The 23801-nt window shown below is 39.1% G+C and overlaps 1 protein-coding gene across 7 annotated transcripts in view; it reads left to right on the top strand.

Moving 5' to 3' along the window:
- Klf12 (KLF transcription factor 12) overlaps positions 1–23801 on the top strand; it is a 415415-nt gene that overhangs the window by 108114 nt on the left and 283500 nt on the right. For 4 of the 7 annotated variants that reach the window (XM_021182110.3, XM_085828811.1, XM_029469151.2 and 1 more), the window contains exon 2: positions 17396–17459. The exons of 1 other annotated variant lie outside the window; for it this stretch is intronic. In XM_021182110.3, the coding sequence (XP_021037769.1) occupies positions 17427–17459 (33 nt within the window). In that variant the 5' untranslated portion in view covers positions 17396–17426. Of the gene's footprint in view, positions 1–10599; positions 11071–17395; positions 17460–23801 lie in introns of those variants that run through there. 2 more of the 7 variants (XM_029469156.2, XM_029469152.2) reach the window with 2 other exon arrangements.

The raw sequence follows: 23801 nt of genomic DNA, 5'->3' as shown, positions 1-23801 counted from the left end.
ACTTATCCATGAATGACTAAGGAGGAAGAGCCGTATTTCTTACGGCTTAACTAACATTAATTAACATCCGCTTTACTAGTCAACTATGTATATGGCAATATCGTATAGTTGAAAGAAAAGCCCAGACTTGTCTGCTTTCATGGCCGCCATAGAGTGAAAAGGGTGTTTGGAAAGAGCTGGAATGGATGATAGCTTTTGGGGTGCTTCCTCTTTTGTGATTAACTGTGGCTCTTAAGCTCCTTATTGGTAAATACTTGTCCTAGGTTGCTGTTGTAATGGTAAGCTTTATTGGACTGGGGCAGAGTATATAGCTTTGGAGTGACTCCTGGTTCTAGACAACATTCTATAATTTGGGAAATTTAATTAAAATTATTATTTTGTCTAAATTATCTTTCAGGAAAACTTCTTATTTTGTCTGAAATTATATATGTGTTATATTTAATATGTAAAATATATACTTATTCAAATATTAATTATGTAAATTATATATTTATTTAAATATTTGTGAATATATTATATGTGAATGTATTAACATATATTAAGTATAAATATATAAATATAAGTATATAATATGAAAATTATATTTAAATATATTTATACATTCCTCCTTAATTATTCATGTACAAGTTGTACATTATAATATATTTTAATTATATATTAAGATAATAGATATATAAATATATAAATACATATATATACTATACACATATATACTATATATATGTATATATATATTTTCATATATATATATATATATATGTGCAACATAGAGCTAAAATGTGTGCAGTTGTCTACTGTATTGTATATGTGCTTGTGTGTATCTACAGTTGTGTGTATTTTGATGTGTGTTCACGTGTGGATTTCCACTCAGAGACGCCAAGGCATGAGAGTGGAAGGCATAGCAGTCTTCACTTCTCACCTTCTCCGATATGGTCTCCTGGCAGCTTTGTACACCAGGCTGGTCCACAGGCTTCCAGATCTGCCTCCCATTCCATGGTGGGGATGTTGGCCACAGTCCTGTCTTCATTCATATCCATTAAGGACCTTACCCACTGAGCCACCTCTCCTGACTCCTAACAGGTTCTCTTTTCTGCTCCAGTGTGCTTGTGAATTTTCTTCTCTAGTGGCCCTCTGACTTTCTTCTTTTTCTGGAAGAAAGCATGGCTATTCTCAGTTTCCCCTCTTTCTATTTTAAGATTGAAAACGTTTTTCCAACACACACTTCCGTCCCTCCTCCACCCTTCTGGGATTTTTAGTTGGGTTTATATGGATCTGCGAATCAACCTGAAGAGAATTTGCATTTTAGTCCAGAATTTTCAGTCTTAAACATGTTGTAACATGTATTTAATTTCTCTCAACAAGTGTTTTGGTTTCTTGGTATAGATGTTTTAAACATTTTTTTCATTAGGTTTGATTTTTTTTAATTTAATTCTTTAGTTCTACTTTTCTAGGCTTTTAAATTTGTAAAATTGTTTTTATTGTCTGGAACATTGAGGTTTTCTTTTATTTTTATTTTGCATTTAATGACATTGCTAAATGTATATGTTAACTCTAGTATTACTTTAGAGTCTGCATGCTTTTGACTACATAATAATGTTTGCTCTGTTTTCTAAGAGTGGTGAATTCATTTTTCTCTAATCTATTTTATGACTTATGCTTTACAACACTGGGTAGACCTTCCGCATGAGCCGAATTGGTATAATGACAATAATTATTTTTGTCTTTGTTTCCTTTAATGTCCTTGGGGAAAGCTTTCATTATATCATCATCAAACATGATGGGACTGAGTGCGGCATGCTGGCCAGTGTGCTGGCTGTACAAGGCTCTGCTATTCACTGCACCTCTGCTGATAAGTTTAAAAACCCACTCCGTTTCTGTTCTTCAAGGTGGATTGTTTTGTTTGTTTCTTGATTGTTTGCGTGGCTGGTTTTTGAGAGGTTCTCTCCTAAATAGAACCCAGACTTGTCTTGAACTCAAAGAAAGATACAGCAGGTTGATCTTCAGTTTTTTTATCTGCTTGCTCTAGCTTCCTCCTAAGAACTGGAATTACAGGACATGAGCCACCATGCGTAGCTTGACTTCCTCCCCCTCCCCCCTTTTTTAGTGGTGTTTTTTTTAGCTTGGTGAGGAGGAGATAATGTCAGATACTTTGACAGGAGGCAGAGATGATACCTCTCCCAGTGGAAGGAGAGAAAATTTCGAAATTTCTGTGAATGCTTAAAAGAGTTGAAGTGAGCTGGATATGAATGGTAATGACAAAGTCCTTGACGGAATGGAACACTGGGAACTATTTTAAATCTCAGCGTTGTTTCTCACGTGCATTGGTGAGAATCAACTCAAGTAGAGAGGCTGACAATTGTCCAGATTGCTAAAGGACCCTGTGTGGAAAGGAGCTGGGGGAGGGGCCACAGCAGAAGGAAACCACAAGAGGCTTTTGAAGTAATGTGCCCTGAGATTTTTTCATTACATGGTGCTGAAAAACCGTTCAAGTTGAGGTGTCAGGATGTCGTATCCATTGGATGTTGGTGGTGTCACAAATTGAAATGGGGATCTTGGAAAAGGAGTTTCCTCCATGAAAAAGTCATGATCTGTTGTGCAAGTGCCACCGTCCCCAGCACTAGGTAAGAAACTCTAGGGACCAGTCTTGTTGCAAAGTCTATCACAGCTCCAAGACTGATAAGGCCATGACGGTATGGTAGACTGATCCTTGGTCTCTGAATATGAGAAGAGTTGTGTGTAGTTTAGGTAAGTCCCTTAGGGAGCTATCCAGGGGTTGTCATCTTAAACTCTGCTGGCTGAGCTTCCAAAGGGATGAAACAGAGTAACGGAGTGACTTTAAAGACATCACTTAGTAGAGAGGGAAAGTCTTCAGAAGATAATGGAGATAGCTGGCAAGTGGAGGTAAGCGTCTTAGCAGTCACTAACATGGGGTGGAGAAGTTCCTGGTGATGGCATATGCAGTGTCACTGACTCTGCAGCCATAGAGAGTCCTGTGGGTGAAGTGGATAGCAGTAGACTTAAGGAACTTGGGTGACATGTCCATCTGTCTGTCCTTCCTTCTTTATTTATTCCTCTCTCATATACGACATAAAGACTGCAGTTTCCTCTCCCTCTTATCCCAATCTACCCCTCCCCGCCACTTTCCCTCTCCCCTAGATCCACTCCTCCTCCATTTCCCTTCAGAAAAGTGCAGGCCCCCCAGGGATACCAAACATGACATCTCAAGTGGCATTTTAAATCGTCTTAATCAGTGATTGGTGGGAGAAGCCTTGCCAATTGTGGGCAATTGTAATGACAATTGATCACCCTGGAATGGTGATCATGGGTTCTATACAAGGATAGGCTCAGCAAGCCATAGGGAACAGCCAGTAAGCAGCGCCCCTCCATGGCTCTGCATCAGCTGCTGCTTCCAGGTGGCTTTCCCTGCTTCAGTTTCTGTCCTGACTTCCTTTGATGATGAGCTGTGATGGGAAAGCATAAGCTGAACAAACCCTTTCCTTCCCAAGTTTTTTTTTTTTTTTTTTGTCATGGGATTTCATCATAGCGATAGTAACCCTGTGACAACAGTCCTACTCCCAATTGTTATCTGGCCGATTGTTATCTATTTGGTTTTCTTGAAATGTAGTGGGTTTTCTCCTTCGTGTCCAGCTTCTATGAAGACATAGTTATATGACACCTCATATACCTGGTCCTTACCATTTCCTGATGTCACAGTACTTTCCCAAAGCACAGCCGTCACACCAGCACTTCAAGTACTCCTCGAGGTATTTTGAATTCCAGTGATAGGCAAGGGGCTGTACTATGTGCAGGAGTTATTGAATGTATCCCAATAAGGATTTTATAGTTCCTTTGATTTTTTTCTCTATTAATTTTAAAAATTTCATTTTGTATGTTGACTCTTGAAAAGCATGAGCTCTTTCTACTTAGCTTTTCTTATGACATGTGTGCTCATTAATTATTTTACTGAGACAGTTAAAATTTAGAATCACGTGATTCTTTAATCCATAAAGGACTGAACATCATATAGTTGTCTATTATACTCTAAGCTGAGGGAAGCATATTGCAATAATTATTATGAGTTACCTTTTGAAAGGATGTCCTTAAAATTCACTGTCCATGCTAGTGGACTCATACACACGGCAGAGATACTTCTTTGAAACATCGTTTTAGCCCTTTGTATAAAGACAGCCTTTTGCTGTTGCTGGTTTTGCTTTGCTTTGTTTGTTTGCTTGTGGGTTGTTTTTGGTTTTTGTGTGATATTAAAAGTTAAATGCCATTTGGGTGTTTGTCTGGATATTTGCAAATGCCTCTGATGCTAGGCAGAAGGAAGGAGATTTTCATTAAATTCATAAAACTTGTTTTTTGGCGTCGGATTTTACACAAAAGATTCTAAAATCTCAGAAAAATCTGTAAATATATATCCACTGACTTAAGGAAAGCCTTAACTCCTTATTACATAAGTAGCTTTCAAGTTGTTAGCTTTACCTATTATTGAATGAAATTCAAAGGATCTCATGTTTTCAATGTGATTTTGTTTTTACTGGAAATTGTTTTTACTAAAATTATTTCACTCAGGAATATTTTCTTCAGGCTTATTGAAAGGAAAGCACATAAAATATTGAGATTGGATATTTTTCATAAATAAAGATGTCTTATTGTTGTGTGTCCTATAAAGATGTTATTCTAAATGTATGTATCAGAATTGTCTCGAGACAATTCGGGACTTGACAATTGTTAGGTCCTGTCGTTTATTACAGTTCCTTCTCTATGCTTCCACATCTATAAACTGAGAATATTAATTCTACCTCCTTGCACATTGCAAATAATAATGGGAGTTAATTTGACGCTGAATGTGTAGAATGTTCTGGCACCTGGTGGATGCCCACCAAATGGTGATGCTGGACACTCCTTTTGCTCTTGCTTCTGGTGCCCAGATTTGGGGACATTTCTTCTTCGAACAATTGGAATTGAGTTCTGCAACTAAGAGCTTTCCTGTCTAGTGTTTCCAGATATTGTGTTTAGCTGTATTTAAAGAATCCTTGGAAGACCCAGTGTGTTTTTTCTTTGATCCTGTACTTAAAAGGGGAAATTTCTCAGCAGGTTGTTTCAGTTGTGATAATTTCTTAAAGATTACGGTAGAGAATAACCTACATGATACCTATCTGTAAGTCTAATCTTGGGCTTTAGGGCTTCAGTTTTATTTATGTTTAAATAGGCTTTGGGGCTTGTGTTTGGGCATTGCATATTTTCCTTGTCAAATCAACACAATGTTTGTTACATATTGATAATTTGATGACATCTGCACAACAATTTATATGTCCTTAAGACTTTATCATATCTATGCTGTGGGAATTTGTCTTAGTTTTCTGTTGCTATAAAAGAACATCTGCGGCTTCTGACACTGCGGTATGGGCAGACACAGGCAAAACAAACCCATATCCCAGCAAAAACTTTGCATTCCTGTAGTTATTTGAAACTTAAGAGTTACAGGCTCTATTTATGTAGCTGGGTTTAAAAAAAACAAAACAAAACAAATCAAAAAACCTAGAAGTAATGTTTTTGTATCTTAAAGCCAATGATGATTTCCACCTTATTGTCCCATTTCCTAACACACTCATCACTGCTTCAATCTCTACCTGGGATCAAGCTTTCCAGTTTGCCCAAATGAGTGAGAGCCTGGGAGGCTTGTCTCTCTGTGCCTGCCTTATCCCAGCTTCCACAGCATCTATAAGCTCCATACACAACGCCCCAGATGATGGGGAAATGGAAACACATCCTCTCTAGGTCTGCGGGAGTCTTTTTGTGCAATATTTGAGATCGCTTTTACAGATGCTTTTGACATTCCCTGCCTGACCCTTACTTTTCAAAATCACTTTATTATAGCCTAGAAAAGTTTTAAGATAAACTTCAATAACTTCTACATCTTTGGATTTTTATCTCAGATCAGAGTTTGTCAACAATGCTTGGCCCTTACATAAGCTTGTGCACTGTCTGAGGACATATTTTAATTGATTTGTATTCGAACTGTAAAATGGAAGATTTTTATCTGATGATCAGAGATGGTAGAAATATTAAGAGTCATATGTAACCTAACAATAAAAAATTAAGTCATTGTTTATCAGGATTTTGATATATTTAGCATATTCTACATAAATTCAATATAAGAAAATAAGATACTCAATACAGCAGGGGTCAGACCAGATTTATTTTTTATTTGTTTGAAACAAATTCTTCCTGTATTAGAGTTTCTTTTTTGATGGGTTAGGATAAACACTAACTATAAACATTCATTCATAGATTAATCATTTGTATGTGTGTCTATATATTCTTTGTGAATTAATTATTGTGTGTTTGTGTGTGTGTGTGTGTGTGTGTTCTTAAAATCAGACCAAATCTACTACTACCTAGCCTTTGCCCTTGTCCTTAAGTGCCATCTGTACACCCTTTGCCTTTGATGGTCTTTCTCTCTGAAGCCTTTCTAGTTTCTTTTCCTTCTCATATTCTGTTCTTTCTCTGGAGTTCCCATGACATCATTAAGTATGGCATTTTGATATAGCTGAATATTGAAAAGGATCAGTTATTTCCCCTGTACAATACAGATATACATTTTAATTCAACAGAATAGGTATGTTTTATGCAGCATTAAATTAAAGGACACATGTGAATCAATCTAATCCATATTAACATATGACAGTCATTCAAAATGGTAAATATAATAACTTTCACTTTTCTGTATTTGGCTCACCTTCATTGATAATAAGCTTCTTCAAGCTAGGTAGTGGAACATGTCGTTCTTAATTTCCTATATTCTCGTGGTGGCTAGTTTTAACTATTAGCTTGGCAAAGCCTAGAATTTCCTGGAATTAGCATAATAATTGAAGACTGTCTTGATCAAATTGACCCTTGGATGGAACATAGAGTGTTTATTGGTATGGGTCACCCAGTCTACTATGAGTGGCACCATTCCCTAGGCAGAGATTTCTGAATTTAAAGGAGCAAGCAAGCACCAAACATGCATTTATTTTTCTGTGGAGGTTATATGACTGGCTTTGAGCTTCTGCCTAGACTCTCTACCCTGATGGGCTGTAACTGGGTACTCTGTAAGTTTGTTAAACCCTGTCAACCCTAAGGTGTTCTTTGTTAGGGTATTTTATCACAAAGAAAGGAAACTAGGCCTATCTATTCCTACCCTATAGGTGATTCATGGATGAATGAATAGCAGTGCATTTCCCATCCAATTGAGATGGCCGTTAGAGTGCCATTTATCTCTGCTCTGTGTAAGCTGCGAGGACATATTTGAGTGCACGCTCTAATTTTAGTACTTTTCAGCTTGTAGGGAGGTCCTTTTTGGGTCCTTGTAAACAAGAATAAACTTTACTAAATCATTTCACCTTCCCAACAAATATGTTTTGATTTTGTGGTATGTGTTGCCACAAGAGAAGAACAGACTGAAGCAGTGCATCTGACAGTGTATTAATTTGCTCATCATTTAGAAGTATTAATTGGCTGTTTCTATTGTGATAGCTTTCTATTGAGGACAAGATTATCAGCTACATAGGACAGAGATGATGGTGTCTATTTGCACACACTGGAGTGATATGTTCAGCCCCTAAGGCATGAGAATCCCAAGAGAAAAATCACAGCAAACACAAAATCCTTCCATTTCTGTATTGCTGTGTCCAAATCGTACTCAAACATGTTATTCTGCCTTTACATCCATTTACAAACTTGGTCCTTAAAAATCAGCTTTGTTCAGACCTTCTTGGGTTCAGAGGTTAAATATACCCACATTTAAAAGAAATGCTGCATCTGATAATTTCTGATTCTTGTGAAATAATTTAAGAATGCCAACTTCATTTACCTGTCAACTGTAATTAAGCATGTGCCTTTTGTTTTTCTACTCAGGTCTTTCAATTTGATGGGATGTTTCCCCACAACTTGATAAATATTTGTTTAATTTCACGTGAATGAATTGAAAAGTGGATAAGAGCCACATATTTCAATCAGCCATTGTGATGGGCTGGATTCATTTATTCTGTCAGCAAACTGTTTCCTATGCATTTAGTGTTGCAGATAGAGCTTATGAGGCCCCAGTCAATGGGAAGGCCAAGTTCACATGCTGCATACTGAGTAAGGGGGCTTACTTACTTTGTATGCCATAGATGCTTGGTATATAAAAATTTGGGTCTTCACCTGCTATTTGTAGCTGTGTTCTGACACCACCTACTGTAGTGGATTAGTATGTAAACCTCATGCTGTATTTCTTCAGAACTCAGCATTTTGTAATAGGCGTGAATTATGTGTTTATGACTCTTTTAATTAGCTTTCATAATTTTGCTTTTCAGTGATAGCAAAATCTTACAACCATATTTTAATGATATATGTGTTGGAAAGTATTGTAGAGATAGCAGTCATGGCTGGGAGCCCTATTCTTTCTTTACCTCCACCAGTCTCCTGCAGACTCCAAGGGTTTTACTATATTCTGCATTTTATCTATAGAGGTGGGGGATTAAGAGAGGGGTGCTAGTATCCTCAACCCTTTAGTTCAGGCCTGTGTGTGGCCAATGATTCGTATTGTTCAGTTTGGCGGCAGGGGTGGGGCAAAATGTATTAACACATGTGGTAGCACTCATGTTCTTATATGCCAGGACAAGTGCCACATGCTTTCATTTTGTCACAACCTACAGCACATGAATTAGACACACAAGGACCAAATATAATCATCCTGTCAGGCCGTTGCAACACCAATCAGAGTTTGGACTGTGCAGTTCACTGATAAAATGGCAATTATCCTTGAACATAAGCATGGCCTCAATTACTTTTCAGACCGTTATATTGAGCACAGTATATGTCAAAGAAAGTGCTTAATTCATTGGCTATGGTTACTTTCTTTTAGGGGTCTGTTTGTTCTCTGGGCTCATGGAATGATGTAGTGCTGTAGACATGTACTGCTGTAGACGGGATGTTAGGAATAATGGCAACTGCAGACTCTGTGTCCCCGTGCTCTGGCATCAGCTATGCCTTTTGAAAGTGGTCCTTCACAAGTCAGTCTTGCTTCTCACAACTGTTCCAGCTGCCTTCTCAGAGGCACCCCACTTCTTAAAATGTGCTTGTCTTTCTGTTTTAGTTTCACCATTTTTTTTTAAATGGCAAGGTCTTCTTATGTGCAAGCATAATTTTTGGGAAATAAAACTGGAAATAGCAAAAGGGAGTTCACAAACAGAGACTTCTTGATCAATAGATATTCAATTACAATTCCAAGGGGATTATTATTGAATATGGGTTATTAATGACCTTTGAATCCCATTTCTCCTAATACTATTAGCTATTGAATGTCTGAATGGCCCTAGTGATTGAATTATGAACACCACATAAGTGTGTAGGGTGGCAGCCTTCTTCTTCAGCATCCCCAGGGTTGGTTTTTAAGAAACAACAATAGTCATGGTTGAAAGTCACTTTGTGAACTTTCTGTAAGATAGCCCAGCCACTAGTTCCCGGGAAAGTTCAAGTGGAGACGGTCTTTGTGTACTTGAAAGTAAATATTGGCAATAAAGTTACAACTTGCATTTATAGAATATTAAATATGAACAATTCTGTCTTCTCTACAATTTTCAGACATGCTGTTTTTCAGTTTACAATAAACTAAACTGAAATGCACTGTGTGTTGCAGGGAGTAGGGGGTTGGGAAGTAAGCCTATGATATCAGTTTAAAAATAAGAAAAGGGGGGCATATAAATGGTAACCAACTCATCACATTCCTCAGAAATATTTTATAATGATGTGCTCTGCTCTGTTGTCATACTTGGACCCTTCCCATGATGCCACAATGCTTTTCTCACACAGAGGATACCTGTGAGAGTCTGAAACTCTATATCTAATAGAGTTCTTACAAGTTCTATATTGCAATTGGATTGGGCAATGAGCAAGAGAAGGGGTGGAACTTGGTGCATATGTATGTGCACGTGTGTGTGTGTGTGTGTGTGTGTGTGTGTGTGTGTGTGTGTGTGTAAAAGACAGAATATTATAAAATAGCTGGGTAATTAGAAAATATATCCCCCTGTTCCCCTGACTTTATTTCTTTTTGAGTGTTAGCACATATACTCAACAGGGAGTTCAAGTCCTGTTTGTTCCTATTTTGAAGACATCCCTCTTCACAGGGGGGATTGGCTGGTCACCTGTGACTGGGGCTTAACAATGCTAGAACACTAATTTGCTTCTCTATAAAGAACAGCACTTTTCCCTTGGAAATCTACTTGTCGTTTTTGGTAGTGTGTGGCACTGTGCTCTGATGCTCAGGAGTTCAGAGGAGAAGCAGTAGGTGTCACTTGTCACTTAGCAACAAGGATCCTAGTTTTTTATCAAGCATTCCTTTAAGTCAAAATAGCTCTAAAATATACCACTTAGATTTGCATTTCTCTCCAGAAATATTTAGATTAAGCTTCTAATATTTTTAGTTTCCAGGATATTCACTGTGACAGATGAAACAGAAATAAATTTAAATAATAAAAACTCAGCTTACATGGTAGAAACTTTAATACTTAAAGTACAAACTGGGACCTATTATACAGTTTCTCAGATTTACATGCACAAAACCTGCCTGTCAGGTTCCCTCTTCAGCTGTTAAAACTATGGTAACTGAATGGAATATGTATATAAATCTTTATTACTTGATTTCTTTTCATCAGTACCAGAAAATGCAGAGCCACAAGAAGTGAACCGTCATTTATAAACCTCTGTCTCGAAAGCTGAATTCCAAATGGGCTTGCTGTAACAGCACCAGAATTCAATTTGCCTGAAACAGAACAACTAAATTACCTTTGAGCAGAGAGTAAAAATGCCCTGAGTCGTCAGATGTCTATAAACACATCCAAAATGTGTTTCTCTGTCTCAGTTTGAACAGACATAAAAGGACTTCCAGGAGACCTAACAACAAGTGGACAGTCAGTCCTGAAGTGCTTAAATGTGCTAAACTGTAATGTTTAAAGGTTGAGAACCTAATAGAAGGTTGAGCTGTGATGGAGAGAAAAGGACCTGGCAGTGTAGAGAAACATCCTGTCTGGACCCTGGAAGGTAATCCAAACTGACGCTTTATTTGTGGAAAATATCCCTTTTTGTTATAGCCAAGGTTATTTCTGTAGTCCATGGTGTAAAGTCTTTGAATGTTAATAGAAGCTGGATGGTCATGTGTGGAAATTCAGAGGAGAAAGGGGAGAGAGGAGAGGGAAGAGGAGGGACGTGACCCAGAGATTTCTCTGGTTTTTTAAGTTCTGGCAGACACAGCTGTACTTTCCCCTGCTTGTTCTGCCCTTTTCACACATTTTGGGGCTGTCAAGATGGCTCAGTGGTTAAGAGCACTGACTGCTCTTCCAGAGGTTCTGAGTTCAAATCCCAGCAACCACATGTTCAAAGCTCACAACCATTGGTAATGAGATCTGATGCCCTCTTCTGGTGTTTCTGAACACAGCTACAGTGTACTTAAATATAATTAATAAATAAATCTAAAAAAGAAAAGAACAAGTAAGACTTTAAACAGACACAGATACACACACATACACACACACATACACACACATACATACACACACACATACACACACACATACATACACACATACACACAAATACACACACATATACACACACATACATGCACACACACAAACACAAACACACACACACACACACACAAACACACACACATTTTATATTTCTGGCTCCAGGCAGTGCCATTTTGGTTGAGAACAAATCTAAAATTCTTTCCATGACCTTTCTACTTCCTCATGTTTGTATTAGAAGGTTAATACATCCTTTGCTGTCCTTTGTCTGATGACAATATAGAACAGTCTTAGAAACCAGGCAAGTGAGTTCTACATCATTATGTGATAAGGCTTTAAAATTTTCTCTAAAGATTTATTATCACCCCTTTAAAAGATACACAGAGACGTGGGGAGTGTGCATACGTGTGTGCAGGTGTCCCAAGGAGGCCAGGGGCACCATATCCTTCTGGAGCTCATGGTACAGCTGCTTTGATCTACACACCTTAAGTGTTGGGGACCGAACTTGGGTCCTCCACAAAGAGTAGCAAGTGCTCGTAAGCACCAAGCCATCTCTACAGAGTAAGGTTTTGTTTTGTTTTTGTCTTGGTTTTGTCTTTCCCTTTTTGTTTTTCTTTTTTATTTGTTTTCTTTCTTTCTTTTAAATTTACCTTCACTTTTAAAATAAAGCCAGAAAGAAGTTTGTTAGCCACACACCAGATGCATGGATACTGAACAGTTTGACCCTCGCACCCATCCAACACTTAGTTTATCCAATAATGTAGAAAATCACGGGAAAGATTGCTGGTTGATATTGATGAATTCTAAACGACTATTTCTGCCACTGTCCTTACTTTTCAGATTGGTGTTATCACTGTTCCTGGTTAGCTACTGCAAAGTCAAAGATCCTGTGGAGGCTATATGTGATTCCTAGTAACCAGTGTGTGTGTGTGTGTGTGTGTGTGTGTGTGTGTGTGTGTGTGTGTGTTTGTGTGCATATGTATATGTACGTCGTGTTCAGTGGTCATTCTACTGAACAATTTACTCAGTACTAAGACCATGAGAAAATTCTCACAGGTTTCTATATGCTATATTCTCACAGGTCTACAGAGCAGAATTCCACAGACCTCCATGTGCACGGATACATCTCATATCAGTCAGCTAACAGTGCTTAGTGTGAATGGATTCTGCCACTTACTGCCAGAGAAACACAAATCAAAAGTATATGTCCTTGATGCAAACCTTGAGACCAATGAATAGTACATTATAAATTATCAGTAGACCATTGTCTAGCACAAGATTTGCACTTTAACTGTTGGTATAGTACAACTTCTGAAAAGAAGACATAGATGGTAGTGATATCCAACTAGGGATAAATGCTCTTCATCACAAGTTGGTTGTTGTTGTTGTGTTTTTCATTTGTTTGTTTGTATGTTTTCGTTTTCGATGTGGCCACTGGTATTCAAAATGTCTCTGCTTTGAAAAATCTTACTAGATAGTTTCAGATATTTACTTGGCAGAGATAAGTAAGTTTAATTTAGAAATTGAGAGATTAACAGTTACTGGAAATGTACCTTTTTTTTTTCCTATTTCATATCATGCTTTGGTTTTTAAGGGGAGTTGAGAAACCACATAAAGGTCTCTTGGCATGAATAAAATCTGAAACTTACCTCTTCTGTCATGTGGGCTCCATGGAACAGAATCTTTTTCATTTTTCTCTGTTAAATATTTCAGCCACTGATTAAGGAGTGCCAGTTCTTGTGTGTTTGGCACTTACAGTTTTATAGATTACCATGTAAACATTGCTTCAGTTAGGGTAGGCATGGGAGACAGAGAAAAAACTATTATCAGCCTTCCTGCCTCCGTGGAAAAGCAAATTGGACCTCCCTGATCCTGGATGAGTTTTTGAAGGGCATTCTGCCAGTGCATGATGACTGTTAGATTAGAAAGCTGTCTTCATAGCCCTACATGAGTCTTCATTTTCTTACATTCACTTGTGGTATTTAATGTGCATCGTGGACACTCCCAGGCACAGCTGGATCTTCAGCAGTCTCTTAGGAGTTTGAATTGGTGAAAAGCAAAATTCAGATCGTCTTCAAAACGAGGTTCTCTCCAGCTTTATAACATCTGAGGGTTCACGTGTAAACTGCAGTGTCTGTGAGGGTAGGTGGTAAGATTAAACCATAGAGAATTGCACTCTGCAACTCGAGACAAAGTGTTAGATTCCAAGGAACCCTGGGATCATCTAAATTGTTTTGTTGGATACAAAATACAAGTTCAATCAGTTTCATCGTGGGCAAGTGGATCTAAAAGTAGGTCGTGTGCTCAACTAAACCACCAGGATTTTCTATTGAATCTCCAACATCTGTAAAAATGTATGGTATTATGTTATGCCTACTTAATACAGCTTAATGTTTAAGTCTACAGATTGATTGTATTGATTATGTAATTAAGACCTAAATTACTTAAGTAGCATATCCACGTAATAAACATAGAAAGTTCATTTATGTGATTTTTCTTTTAGTTTTTCCTCTTAGCTTCTTTCGGTCATTCATTGTACAACCATTCATTGATCTAAAGTCCTCTAGGTCCTCCACTGGTTACCCTGGAATCAGTGGGGGTGCTATGGCAACACTACCTTCTCTCTACAGAAACACATATTGGCAGGGATCGAATCACTGGTGCAGGGTGAGGATATCATGATGTTTGAGGTCCCCTAGATAGTTTCCCTTCCTTACTAAAGTCCCATGTTTGTCCTTGGTGGGGGTGTGGGTGGGGGAGCATCTTTAACCTCTTACACAAAAGCATTACTCAGGCTACCAGGGGTCTTGGTTCATAGTAGACTTACATGTAGGATGTTTAGTGTTACTGGTGATTAACAAAAAATTTAACTAAAATTGCGGAGTAAATAATGATGGACATACTGCTCCAATTAAGTATTATCTGTTTTATATGAAACATTAATGTGTTTAAAATCACTCAAAAGCCTTCATGGTTTAGGTGCCTTGGGGTGTCCAGAGAGTTTACTTCTAGATCTCTCTATATGCCAGAGTTAAAGGATGCCCATGTTCCTGTCATAAAACTGTATTTAGAAATAACGTCTGTGATCGTCTTCCTGTGTACTCTAAGTCACCCATTTGGTCATGTGTAACAGCTAATAGGTCACTTGTAATACCTAATACAATATCACTATTCTGTGCATATGTTATATACTAAGTTGTTAGGGGAAATAACAGGAAAAAGCATATATGCACACTCAGTATAGATACAGGTTTTTTTCCTGAATAGTTTTGATCAATAGTTGATTGAGTCCATGTGAGGACCTGGCAGTGTATAGGTATGAACATATATTAAAATATGAAAAACATATAGTCATATCTTGAAATTTACAGGACTGTAATCAGTGTTGAAAAATCTTGCCTATTCTCCTAACATGTTAGAGCTGATTGCAGTAAATGCACTTTGGAGACTACAATGGGCAAGATGTGCCTGGTGACATCACGTAATTTATGACTTTCTTTGCATTTTAAGGGATAAAATAGCGAGGTTTTGTAAGGCAAAGTGGCAATTTATTCTGAATCGCATGAGAATATTTCTAGTTTTTCATTAATTTTAAAATATTACGTTACTTTTTTAGTAGCTTTTCTATTAGTATAGAAAGTTGCAGGTCATGTGACACCGTAAAAGATGGAGTAGGGAAATGCAAGCCAGGTGACAACATATCCCAAGAACATAGAACATGTAGGCTGTATAGCTCTTCACCAAGGGCTTCAGCCCCAAGAGGGTATGCATTCTGTGGATGTACACGAACACATGTGGAAAGCCAGGCCATTGCCACAGCTCAGCGGCATTGGCAGAGACGGGGTACTGTCAATTCCAAGGCCTGTTCCCTCCTGGGTGTGATTCCCAACCCGGAAAAGGCTGTGGCTAAAAAGCTGGCTCCACTGAATGCCAAAGAAAATTTGTCTCATGCAATGGAAATTCTAATGCAGGTCATATGATGGAGATGAATGAATGAGACTAAGAGAAGCAAGATGGCCTGCTGTGCTCAGCGTTCTCCAGGCCAAGGATGCTTACTGTATTTCCAGAAATCTCGGTGGCTTGGGGATTTATGACGTTATGCCAACCATATAAATGTAAAATTTTCATTCATGATTTTTAAATTTTTTATGTTTTATTTTTATTAGATATTTTCTTTATTTACATTTCAAATGTTATCCCCTTTTCTAGTTTCCCCTCCTAAAATCCCCTATCCCTTCTACCCTTCCCCTGCTCCCCAACCCACCCACTACTGCTTCCTGGCCCTGGCATTCCCCTACACTGGGGCATAGAAGCTTCACAGGATCAAGGGCCTCTCCTCCCATTGATGACCAACTAGGCCATCTTCTGCTACATATGTACCTAGAGTCAGGAGTCCCACCACCTGCTTTCTTTGATTGGTGATTTAGTCCCAGGGAGCTCTGGAGGTACTGGTCAGCTCATAGTGTTGTTCCTTCTAGGGGACTACAACCCCCTTAAGTTCCTTGGGTACTTTCTCTAGCTTCTTCATTGGGGATCCTGTGCGTTGTTCAATGGATGACTGTGAGCATCTTCTTCTGTATTTGTCAGTCACTGGCAGAGCCTCTCAGAAGACAGCTATTATCAGGCTCCTGTCAGCCAGCTCTTATTGGCATCCGCAATAGTGTCTGGGTTTGTTGGTTGTTTATGGGATGGATCCCCAGGTGGGGCAGTCTCTGGATGGTCATTCCTTTAGTCTCTGCTCCAAAATTTGTCTTTGTAACTCCTTCCATGGGTATTTTGTTCCCCACTCTAAGAAGGATCAAAGTATCCACACTTTGTTCTTCCTTCTTCTTGAGTTTCATGTGGTTTGCAAATTGTATCTTGGGTATTCTGAGCTTCTGGGCTAATATCCACTTCTCAGTGAGTGCATATCATGTATGTTCTTTTGGGTTACCTCACTTAGGATGATATCCTCCAGATTCATCCATTTGTCTAAGAATTTCATAAATTCATTGTTTTTAATAGCTGAGTAGTATTCCATTGTGTAAATGTACCACATTTTCTGTATCCATTCCTCTCTCTGTTGAGGGACATCTGGTTTCTATCCCGATTCTGGCTATTATAAATAAGGCTGCTATGAACATAGTGGAGCATGTGTCCTTATTTCAAGTTGGAGCATCTTCTGGGTATATGCCCAGGAGAGGTATTGCGGAATCCTCCGGTAGTACTATGTCCAGTTTTCTGAGGAACCGCCAGACTGATTTCCAGAGTGGTTGTACAAGTTTGCAATCCCACCAACAATGGAGGAATGTTCCTCTTTCTCCACATCCTTGCCAGCATCTGCTGTCACCTTAGTCTTTGATCTTAGTCATTCTGACTGGTTTGTGACATGCTTCAATTTTATGTTTAAAAGTGAATTTGATTATTGGCTAATCTGTTGATTCCCAATGCAGCCATATTAATTATTCTCTCCATGTGTGTCACTTAGAAAGGGAAAGTGATTAGTTTTTCAAAAAAAATAACATTTCTTTAAAATGTCTTATGTTACTGTGAATAATGAATTTGAGGCACTAGCATAAATATCTGTGAGTTCTTCACATATAGTGAATTCACACCTAACTCAGCCTTGGCCATTTCTCCTCAGCCCACACCCCTCCCCATGCTGCGTCGTTTTATATTTCCTTCCTTCATCTCCATCTAGGATTTGACTATCTCTTGCCGAGGGTATGGTCAGACTGTCACAGCTAATGCAGCTTCCTCCATTGCCTCCATCTTCATGTGGCTTCCCCCCTTTTCCCAATAAGGAATGTTGTCCTATAGAACTTACTCTCACAATAGCTTTTACTATGCTTCCTTTGCAGGATCAATGTGACTCTAGAAACAAATGGATGAATGAATATCCATATGAAGAGGAAAACCATAAAGGTTGGTTACTCACTGTGTCTGCACCAGAAGTGTCACTATTCTCTTGAGTGGGACACTGTGCATCCCTAAGAGCATTTCTTTGCCTGAATGAGACAGCAGTCATTCAGTTTAACAGTCACCATATATGAGCATCATTGTTCTTTCTGTCCCTTTAAACCTACAGATATTTGCAGATATTTAAAAACAGGGTATGTCTTTTGCTCTTTATACAAGTGTACTATCATTATTTTTCAGATGTAATTTTTATTTATTTACTTATTTGTTTGTTTGTTCATTTATTTGGTGCTATGCCTCATGTGTCCCAGGCTGGCCTCATGCTTACTGTGCACCGAGCATGACCTTCAGCTTGGCATCCTGTGTCTCTCTGGTGCTGAGGTTACAGGAATCTGCCACTGCGTTGAGTTCATTTGGTGCTAGGGCTTGAACTCAAAGCTTTCTGCATGTCAGGCCAGCTGTAAAGCAACTGAACTAAATCTGCAGCTATGAAACTTGCATTGTAAGAATCGAATTTTAGATGAACATCAAAAACGATAGAAATTTTAAAATGACAGATCACTAAGCAAAAACAAAACAAAACAAAACAACAACAACAAAAGAAAACCAACCAACCAACCAAACAAACAAAAACCAAACAAAAAAGAAAAGAAAAAAAAAGAGCCAAATTTTATTTATTGCAAAACCTCCTATAAGCATGCTATAAACCTGATCCATGACTGGACAAAGACAAAGATGTCTTTGATTTCCTAAATACAGATGGAACCTAACTGAAAGAAGGTCAAAAATCTGTGAATTTCAAGGGTAGTCTAGTGCTTAACCTTTTGTTTGTGGTAGTTATATGAGCTCTTCAAGTACTTCCTACTAGTTATAAAAACTCAGCATAGTAAGAAGAAAATTAGAATGCATTATATAATCGTCATCTTGTGTAGTTTTAAAGAATCTGCAGAGCCAGCACAGAGCTTTCTGGCTCAAAGCTCCTAATGTGGCTGCATAATACCCACAATTCATTGCTCTTCTCCTTCCAGCGTGTTTACTCTTTGCAAAGAAATTGATGTCACAGGTTGCCTTCTTTGGCAGCCCTTTCTCCCAGGTTTGCAGAAATGATGTTCCATGTTAGACATTCCTCTTTAGCTTGGCATTCTTCCGGCCTCTCTGTGAAGTTTTCTCTTCCTTTCTACTATTATGTCTGCAAAGGTTTCAGAGAGGACTTAAGGAGTCAGTGATGGTAGCCAAGAAAATCATAGGGAGATTGACCATATTCTCCTTCATATCCTCATTATTGCTGCTGTGGGCCCATTTGATTGCTGGTGAATACGAGTGCCCATGTGTCTCCTGATATTCTTGTCTACTGGCTTTCTGTGAAAGGAAAGTGGTGTGGCCTTTTTTTTTTCTTTCCTTCTTTCTTTTTTTTTCCCCCATCAATTTTCATTGTGTAAATACTCCCAGTGTGGTTGGCTTTAGTAGTTTACCATCTGGGTTACAAGATTCCTTAAAATTTAACAGTTGCCTTTTATGAGCTAGTGATGAGATGAGTCTAGCACATCATTAATAATACTTTTTCCATGCTAATGTTAAAAATTATTCCTTGAGACTGGTGGGATAAAGCTAGGGAAATTTCTGTTTTGTTTCTTCACCTTGACTATGTCCCTGACTACTTGTCCTCTTCCTCTTCCTCTCCCTCTTCTTCCTCCTCCTCCTCCTCCTCCTTTGTGTTTTGAGTGGATCAGAGTTTAGCTTTGTGGATTTGTAAGTTTTGGCAGTGTCCTTGTTTCTGATTTTATGTCGTCAACTCAGGATGATGACAGAGCCAATCTGCTGTCAGCGCTAGCCCTGAGGGTGGAATGAGGAGAACTGACTGTAATATGCGGGAGGAGAGTCTTTCCAGATGACCACACCTTGTTGCTCATTAGTCACGAGTTCCAGAGTCTTTGTGGAGGGAAGGAGCAGTGAGTTTTTGATTATTATTTTTTTTTCATTTTCACTCTTTTGGTCCTGGCCTAAATAAAGCGCTGTTGGTAGCGTGCTCAGTTATGATGCATGAGGTTCTGAATTTGATCTAGTATTCCCGATCCTGCTGTAACCAGTGGCTAGGATAAGGAGGCAGGAAGAGCAGAGTTCAAAGTTATCCACAGCTGTAGTTTTTGGTGTATTTTTAATAATGATTTTTCAACCATCCTTTTAGTCATTGTTTTCTGTGGATAGAGAGCATGTTGGCACTTGCTTTTACTCTCATTGGAAAGCTGTGGCCACTTTACCAGCATTTGATTCATAGAGAAATTTTATTTTATTTTATTTTATTTTATTTTATTTTATTTTATTTTATTTTATTTTATTTCATTTCATTTTAAATGTATTGACAAGGCCAATGTTAAGTCTAATTTTTCTAAATATCACTTGAAGAAGCATTTCTGCCATCTGCATACTTGAAAAGGATTTGAATACGGCTTCTCTAGTACTTTTGTACACGTTCAGTTTGCCAGTGGTAATAAAGCCTTGCCAAGAGCCACAGAATATCATGCTGTGCCTCTCGGCCTCAGGTCTAAAACACAAATAGCCTGCCTGGGATTTGTACAGTGGCTGTTGTGTCCAGAAATCACACTTTCTGAATTGTTTTACGTCTGCCTTCTCATTAAAAATATACATCCCCATTAAATCCTTTTCTATATGCAACTTCATTGCACTTGAGTTCTTCCCTCTACCATGAGTCATTAGAAAACATCCAAAAAAATTTCTAAAGCTTCCAATCATCCACTGTGTCCTGCTCACAGATACTGTTAGCAGACTGGTGTTTACTCATGATGTGGTTCTGAAGTTATCCCTGCAGTGAACATGGTGGCTTCTGTGAATGTGGCTCCTAGTCTCTGATATTTCAGGATGTCATGTTTGCTTGGTGCTTCTCAGCAGCTGGCTTAGAGCAGATGCTTAAATCACAGACTTGCATACATATTATTCTAGCTTATCAGAGTCGAAGTTAAAATGTCTCCACGTGATCCACAGCTGTTTAAATTACCCAGCATCAGCACTGGGTACGGTGGAGTCCTAGCATGTGGATAGCAAGACGGCAGTAGTTAGTTTTTCTTCTCTCAGTGCATACCAAAGAGTTTGCTTACCACGATGGAAATGTACAGTGTGGCTAATATCCTTTTCATCCTGTCCCCTTGCTTGATCTTCAAATAATACAAAGGACGGTGGAATCCAGGGTTTCTTCCATCTTGAACTCAGTAGCTCTAGATGCTTTTAGAAAGCCACGGGGGTTGAGAATGAACTAGGCCCCTGAATCTGGGCTGTGCTAACTCCCTTCAGGATAGCTACCTGTTCCGCCTAAGTAGAATCAGAAAAAGGCAAACCTTGGCTCTACTGTTCTCTCACGTGATCTAGGATTTCTCCTATAATATCTTCTGTGAAGTAGAACTAGTACCAGTTGATATGTATTTTCTGAGATTTATTTTTGCAGGGTGGGGTTACTTTGCTCAGTTAATAAAGTTCTTGCCTAGCATGCACGAGTCCCTGAGTTTGACCCCACACTCCATGAAACAGACATGACATTTGTCTGGCCTCTCAGCACTGCAGAGGTAGACAATAAAATCAGAAATTCAAAGCAACACAGCACGTTTGAGGCTAGCCTGGGATATATATGATCCCATAAAAATTTATGAAAGAAAACAAAAATAAAAGTAGAAAGGCCATTGAAGATCAAGCTAAGAACCTACAGAGCCCTGAGTTGCTACTGAGCGAGGTTACCCTTTGTATCACTAGTCAGAGACTCATAAAGGTGGGTGGGTGATTTAGCTTCTAACTACCAAACAGCCTCAGGGCTGAAATTACCCTCAGGAGTCTTGTAGCTTGCAGGGCAGAGCATGTGGGAGAGGGTGAAATACAGAAGAAGCCTACCTCCCCACTTCAGATTTTTGTGTTTTAATTCCTGGCCAGGATGTCTGAGTCCTGTTCCTATCCTAGGAACTCAGTAACTGTATAGATTATTTCTTACATGTATGGCTTTCCAGCCTTTTCCTGTGGCCTTCCCTGGGGCCATTCAGGCACTATGACTCCAGAAACTCTTTGTTTTTGTTATTCTGTTTGTTTTGCGACAAGATCTCACTATGTCGATTTGGCTGTCCTGGAATTCACTCTGTAGAACAGGCTAGCCCCGAAGTCTACTTGCTTCCCTTGCTGCTGGTACTTAAGGCATACATAAGAACCACCTGGGCACACCAACACTTACAAAGGAAAATATTTAATTGGGGTTGGCTTATACACTCAGAAGTTTAAGTCCATTACCATCATGGGATGAAGTATGGTGGCATGAATGCAGACCCGGAGAAGAAACTGAGAGTTCTATGTCCAGATCCTCAGGCATCAGGAAGAGACTGTGAGCCTGGGCCTGGCTTGAATATCTGAACATCTGAAACTTCAAAGCCCATCTCCAGTGACACATTTCCTTCAACAAGATCACTTCTATTCCAACAGGGCCACACCTCCTAATGGTGCCACTCCCTTGTAGGGGTCTTTTGCATTCAAACCAACACAGGGTCTATGAGTTCATGATTGCTGTAGATGTATCTTCCTCCGGAGATGACATTTTGCAGTCCTTATCCAATCTTTCTGCCTGACCTTCTTTCTGTACCCTCCATTCTACACTGTTCTCCGAACTGTAGATATAAACCTCCTGTTTAGGACTAAGCACTCACTAACTCCTGCTTCTTAAGCAGGCATGGGTCTGCATTAACCCACCTTTCACTGCAAAGAGAGGTTTCTATAGTTAAGACTGAGAGTAGTGCTTGCGTCTGGAAAGTACCTCGACACTATGTCAGCTGCAGTGCAGATCTATCTGTTAGAATCAAGGCCACATGTCTTGCTTAAAGATGGCATTCAGTAGAGCAGACAGCATCTTTCAAAGAACATCTCTCCCTCACTTCTTCTTCTGCCTCTCGTGTTCTTTGCATTTGATTATAGAGGTTCATAATCTTCATGCCATCATGTGTATCTGACCAATATAGTTTATATGTATTGCAAGGCTATTTACAAAAATTATACGGACTTTTTGTTACATCTAGCATTTCAATTAAGCAGCCTTAGTTTAAGAAGACTGTTGTACTTATAGAGCAAAAGATTACAAAAGATGTATATTTAAAGTTAATGTCTTTGGATGAGCATTTCTTTGAAGGGAAGGTGGGCATTGAAATTGGGACCCACGGTATCACTCAGGCAGACCTTAGGCTTGAGTAATCCTATAGGCAATGGACACATGACTGACGTAGGCATCTAATTGGTTTGATGTGATTGACAGTTATACATTATTGTTGCTTTAGTTTTTAGACAGAATCTCACTGTTGAGCCCAAGCAGGTTTCAAATTTGGGCTCTTTCTCCCTCTGGCCCCTGAGTGCTAGGATGATGGCAACTTAAGTAGTTTTCTTTATGCAAGCTGACGCCAGCCAAGGATGCTATTATTCCCTTAAAGATAATTTTGCTAACAAAACACAGGTAACAGTGAACTCAAGCATTGGGTCCAATCCTTCAACTTAGTGTTAGTTAAGCATTTCGGTGTGCTGTCCAGCCTAGTGGAAGTCGGGCTCATACATATTCCCTAAGAGCCAGTTAGTTAGTAACCTTCACCAGGCTGCCTCACCTGCATGTGCAGTCAAGTTAACGCCAAACAGATTTTCTCTAAGAGTTGTTTTCTGTGGCATGGTGCTACCACAGGCTGGTTTAAAAAGAGCACAAATTGGTTATCTTGGTATTATGGTAGTCAGATCTCCAAATGGTCTCATGGGACTATATTAGGACACTGGCAAGGTTTCTTTCTTCTTTTCTTTTTTTTTTTTAATTTATTTTTTAATTAGGTATTTTCTTCATTTACATTTCAAATGCTATCCCAAAAGTCCCCCAGACCCTCCACCCCCACTCCCCTACCCACCCACTCCCACTTCTTGGCCCTGGCGTTCCCCTGTACTGAGGCATATAAAGTTTGCAAGACCAAGGGGCCAACTAGGACATCTTCTGATACATATGCAGCTAGAGTCAAGAGCTCAGGGGTACTGGTTAGTTCATAATGTTGTTCCACCTATAGGGTTGCAGATCCCTTTAGTTCCTTGGGTACTCTCTCTAGCTCCTCCATTGGGGGCCCTGTGATCCATCCAATAGCTGACTGTGAGCATCCACTTCTGAATTTGCTAGGCCCCAGCATAGCCTCACACGAGACAGCTATATCAGGGTCCTTTCAGAAAGGTTTCTTTCTTAAAACTGCATAGCTGAATTCATTTCCTTACAGCGTCTGAGATAGCCCACATTCTGTGCACCTCATTCTCCATTTTCTCAGCTATCTGTTCTGGGCTCATTCTCAATTG

This window comes from Mus caroli, unplaced genomic scaffold, assembly GCF_978045245.1.
Source record: "Mus caroli unplaced genomic scaffold, Mus_caroli_1 scaffold_12, whole genome shotgun sequence".
Taxonomy (NCBI): domain Eukaryota; kingdom Metazoa; phylum Chordata; class Mammalia; order Rodentia; family Muridae; genus Mus; species Mus caroli.
Note: the sequence above shows the minus strand (reverse complement) of the source record. Positions and strands in the feature narration are given on the sequence as shown.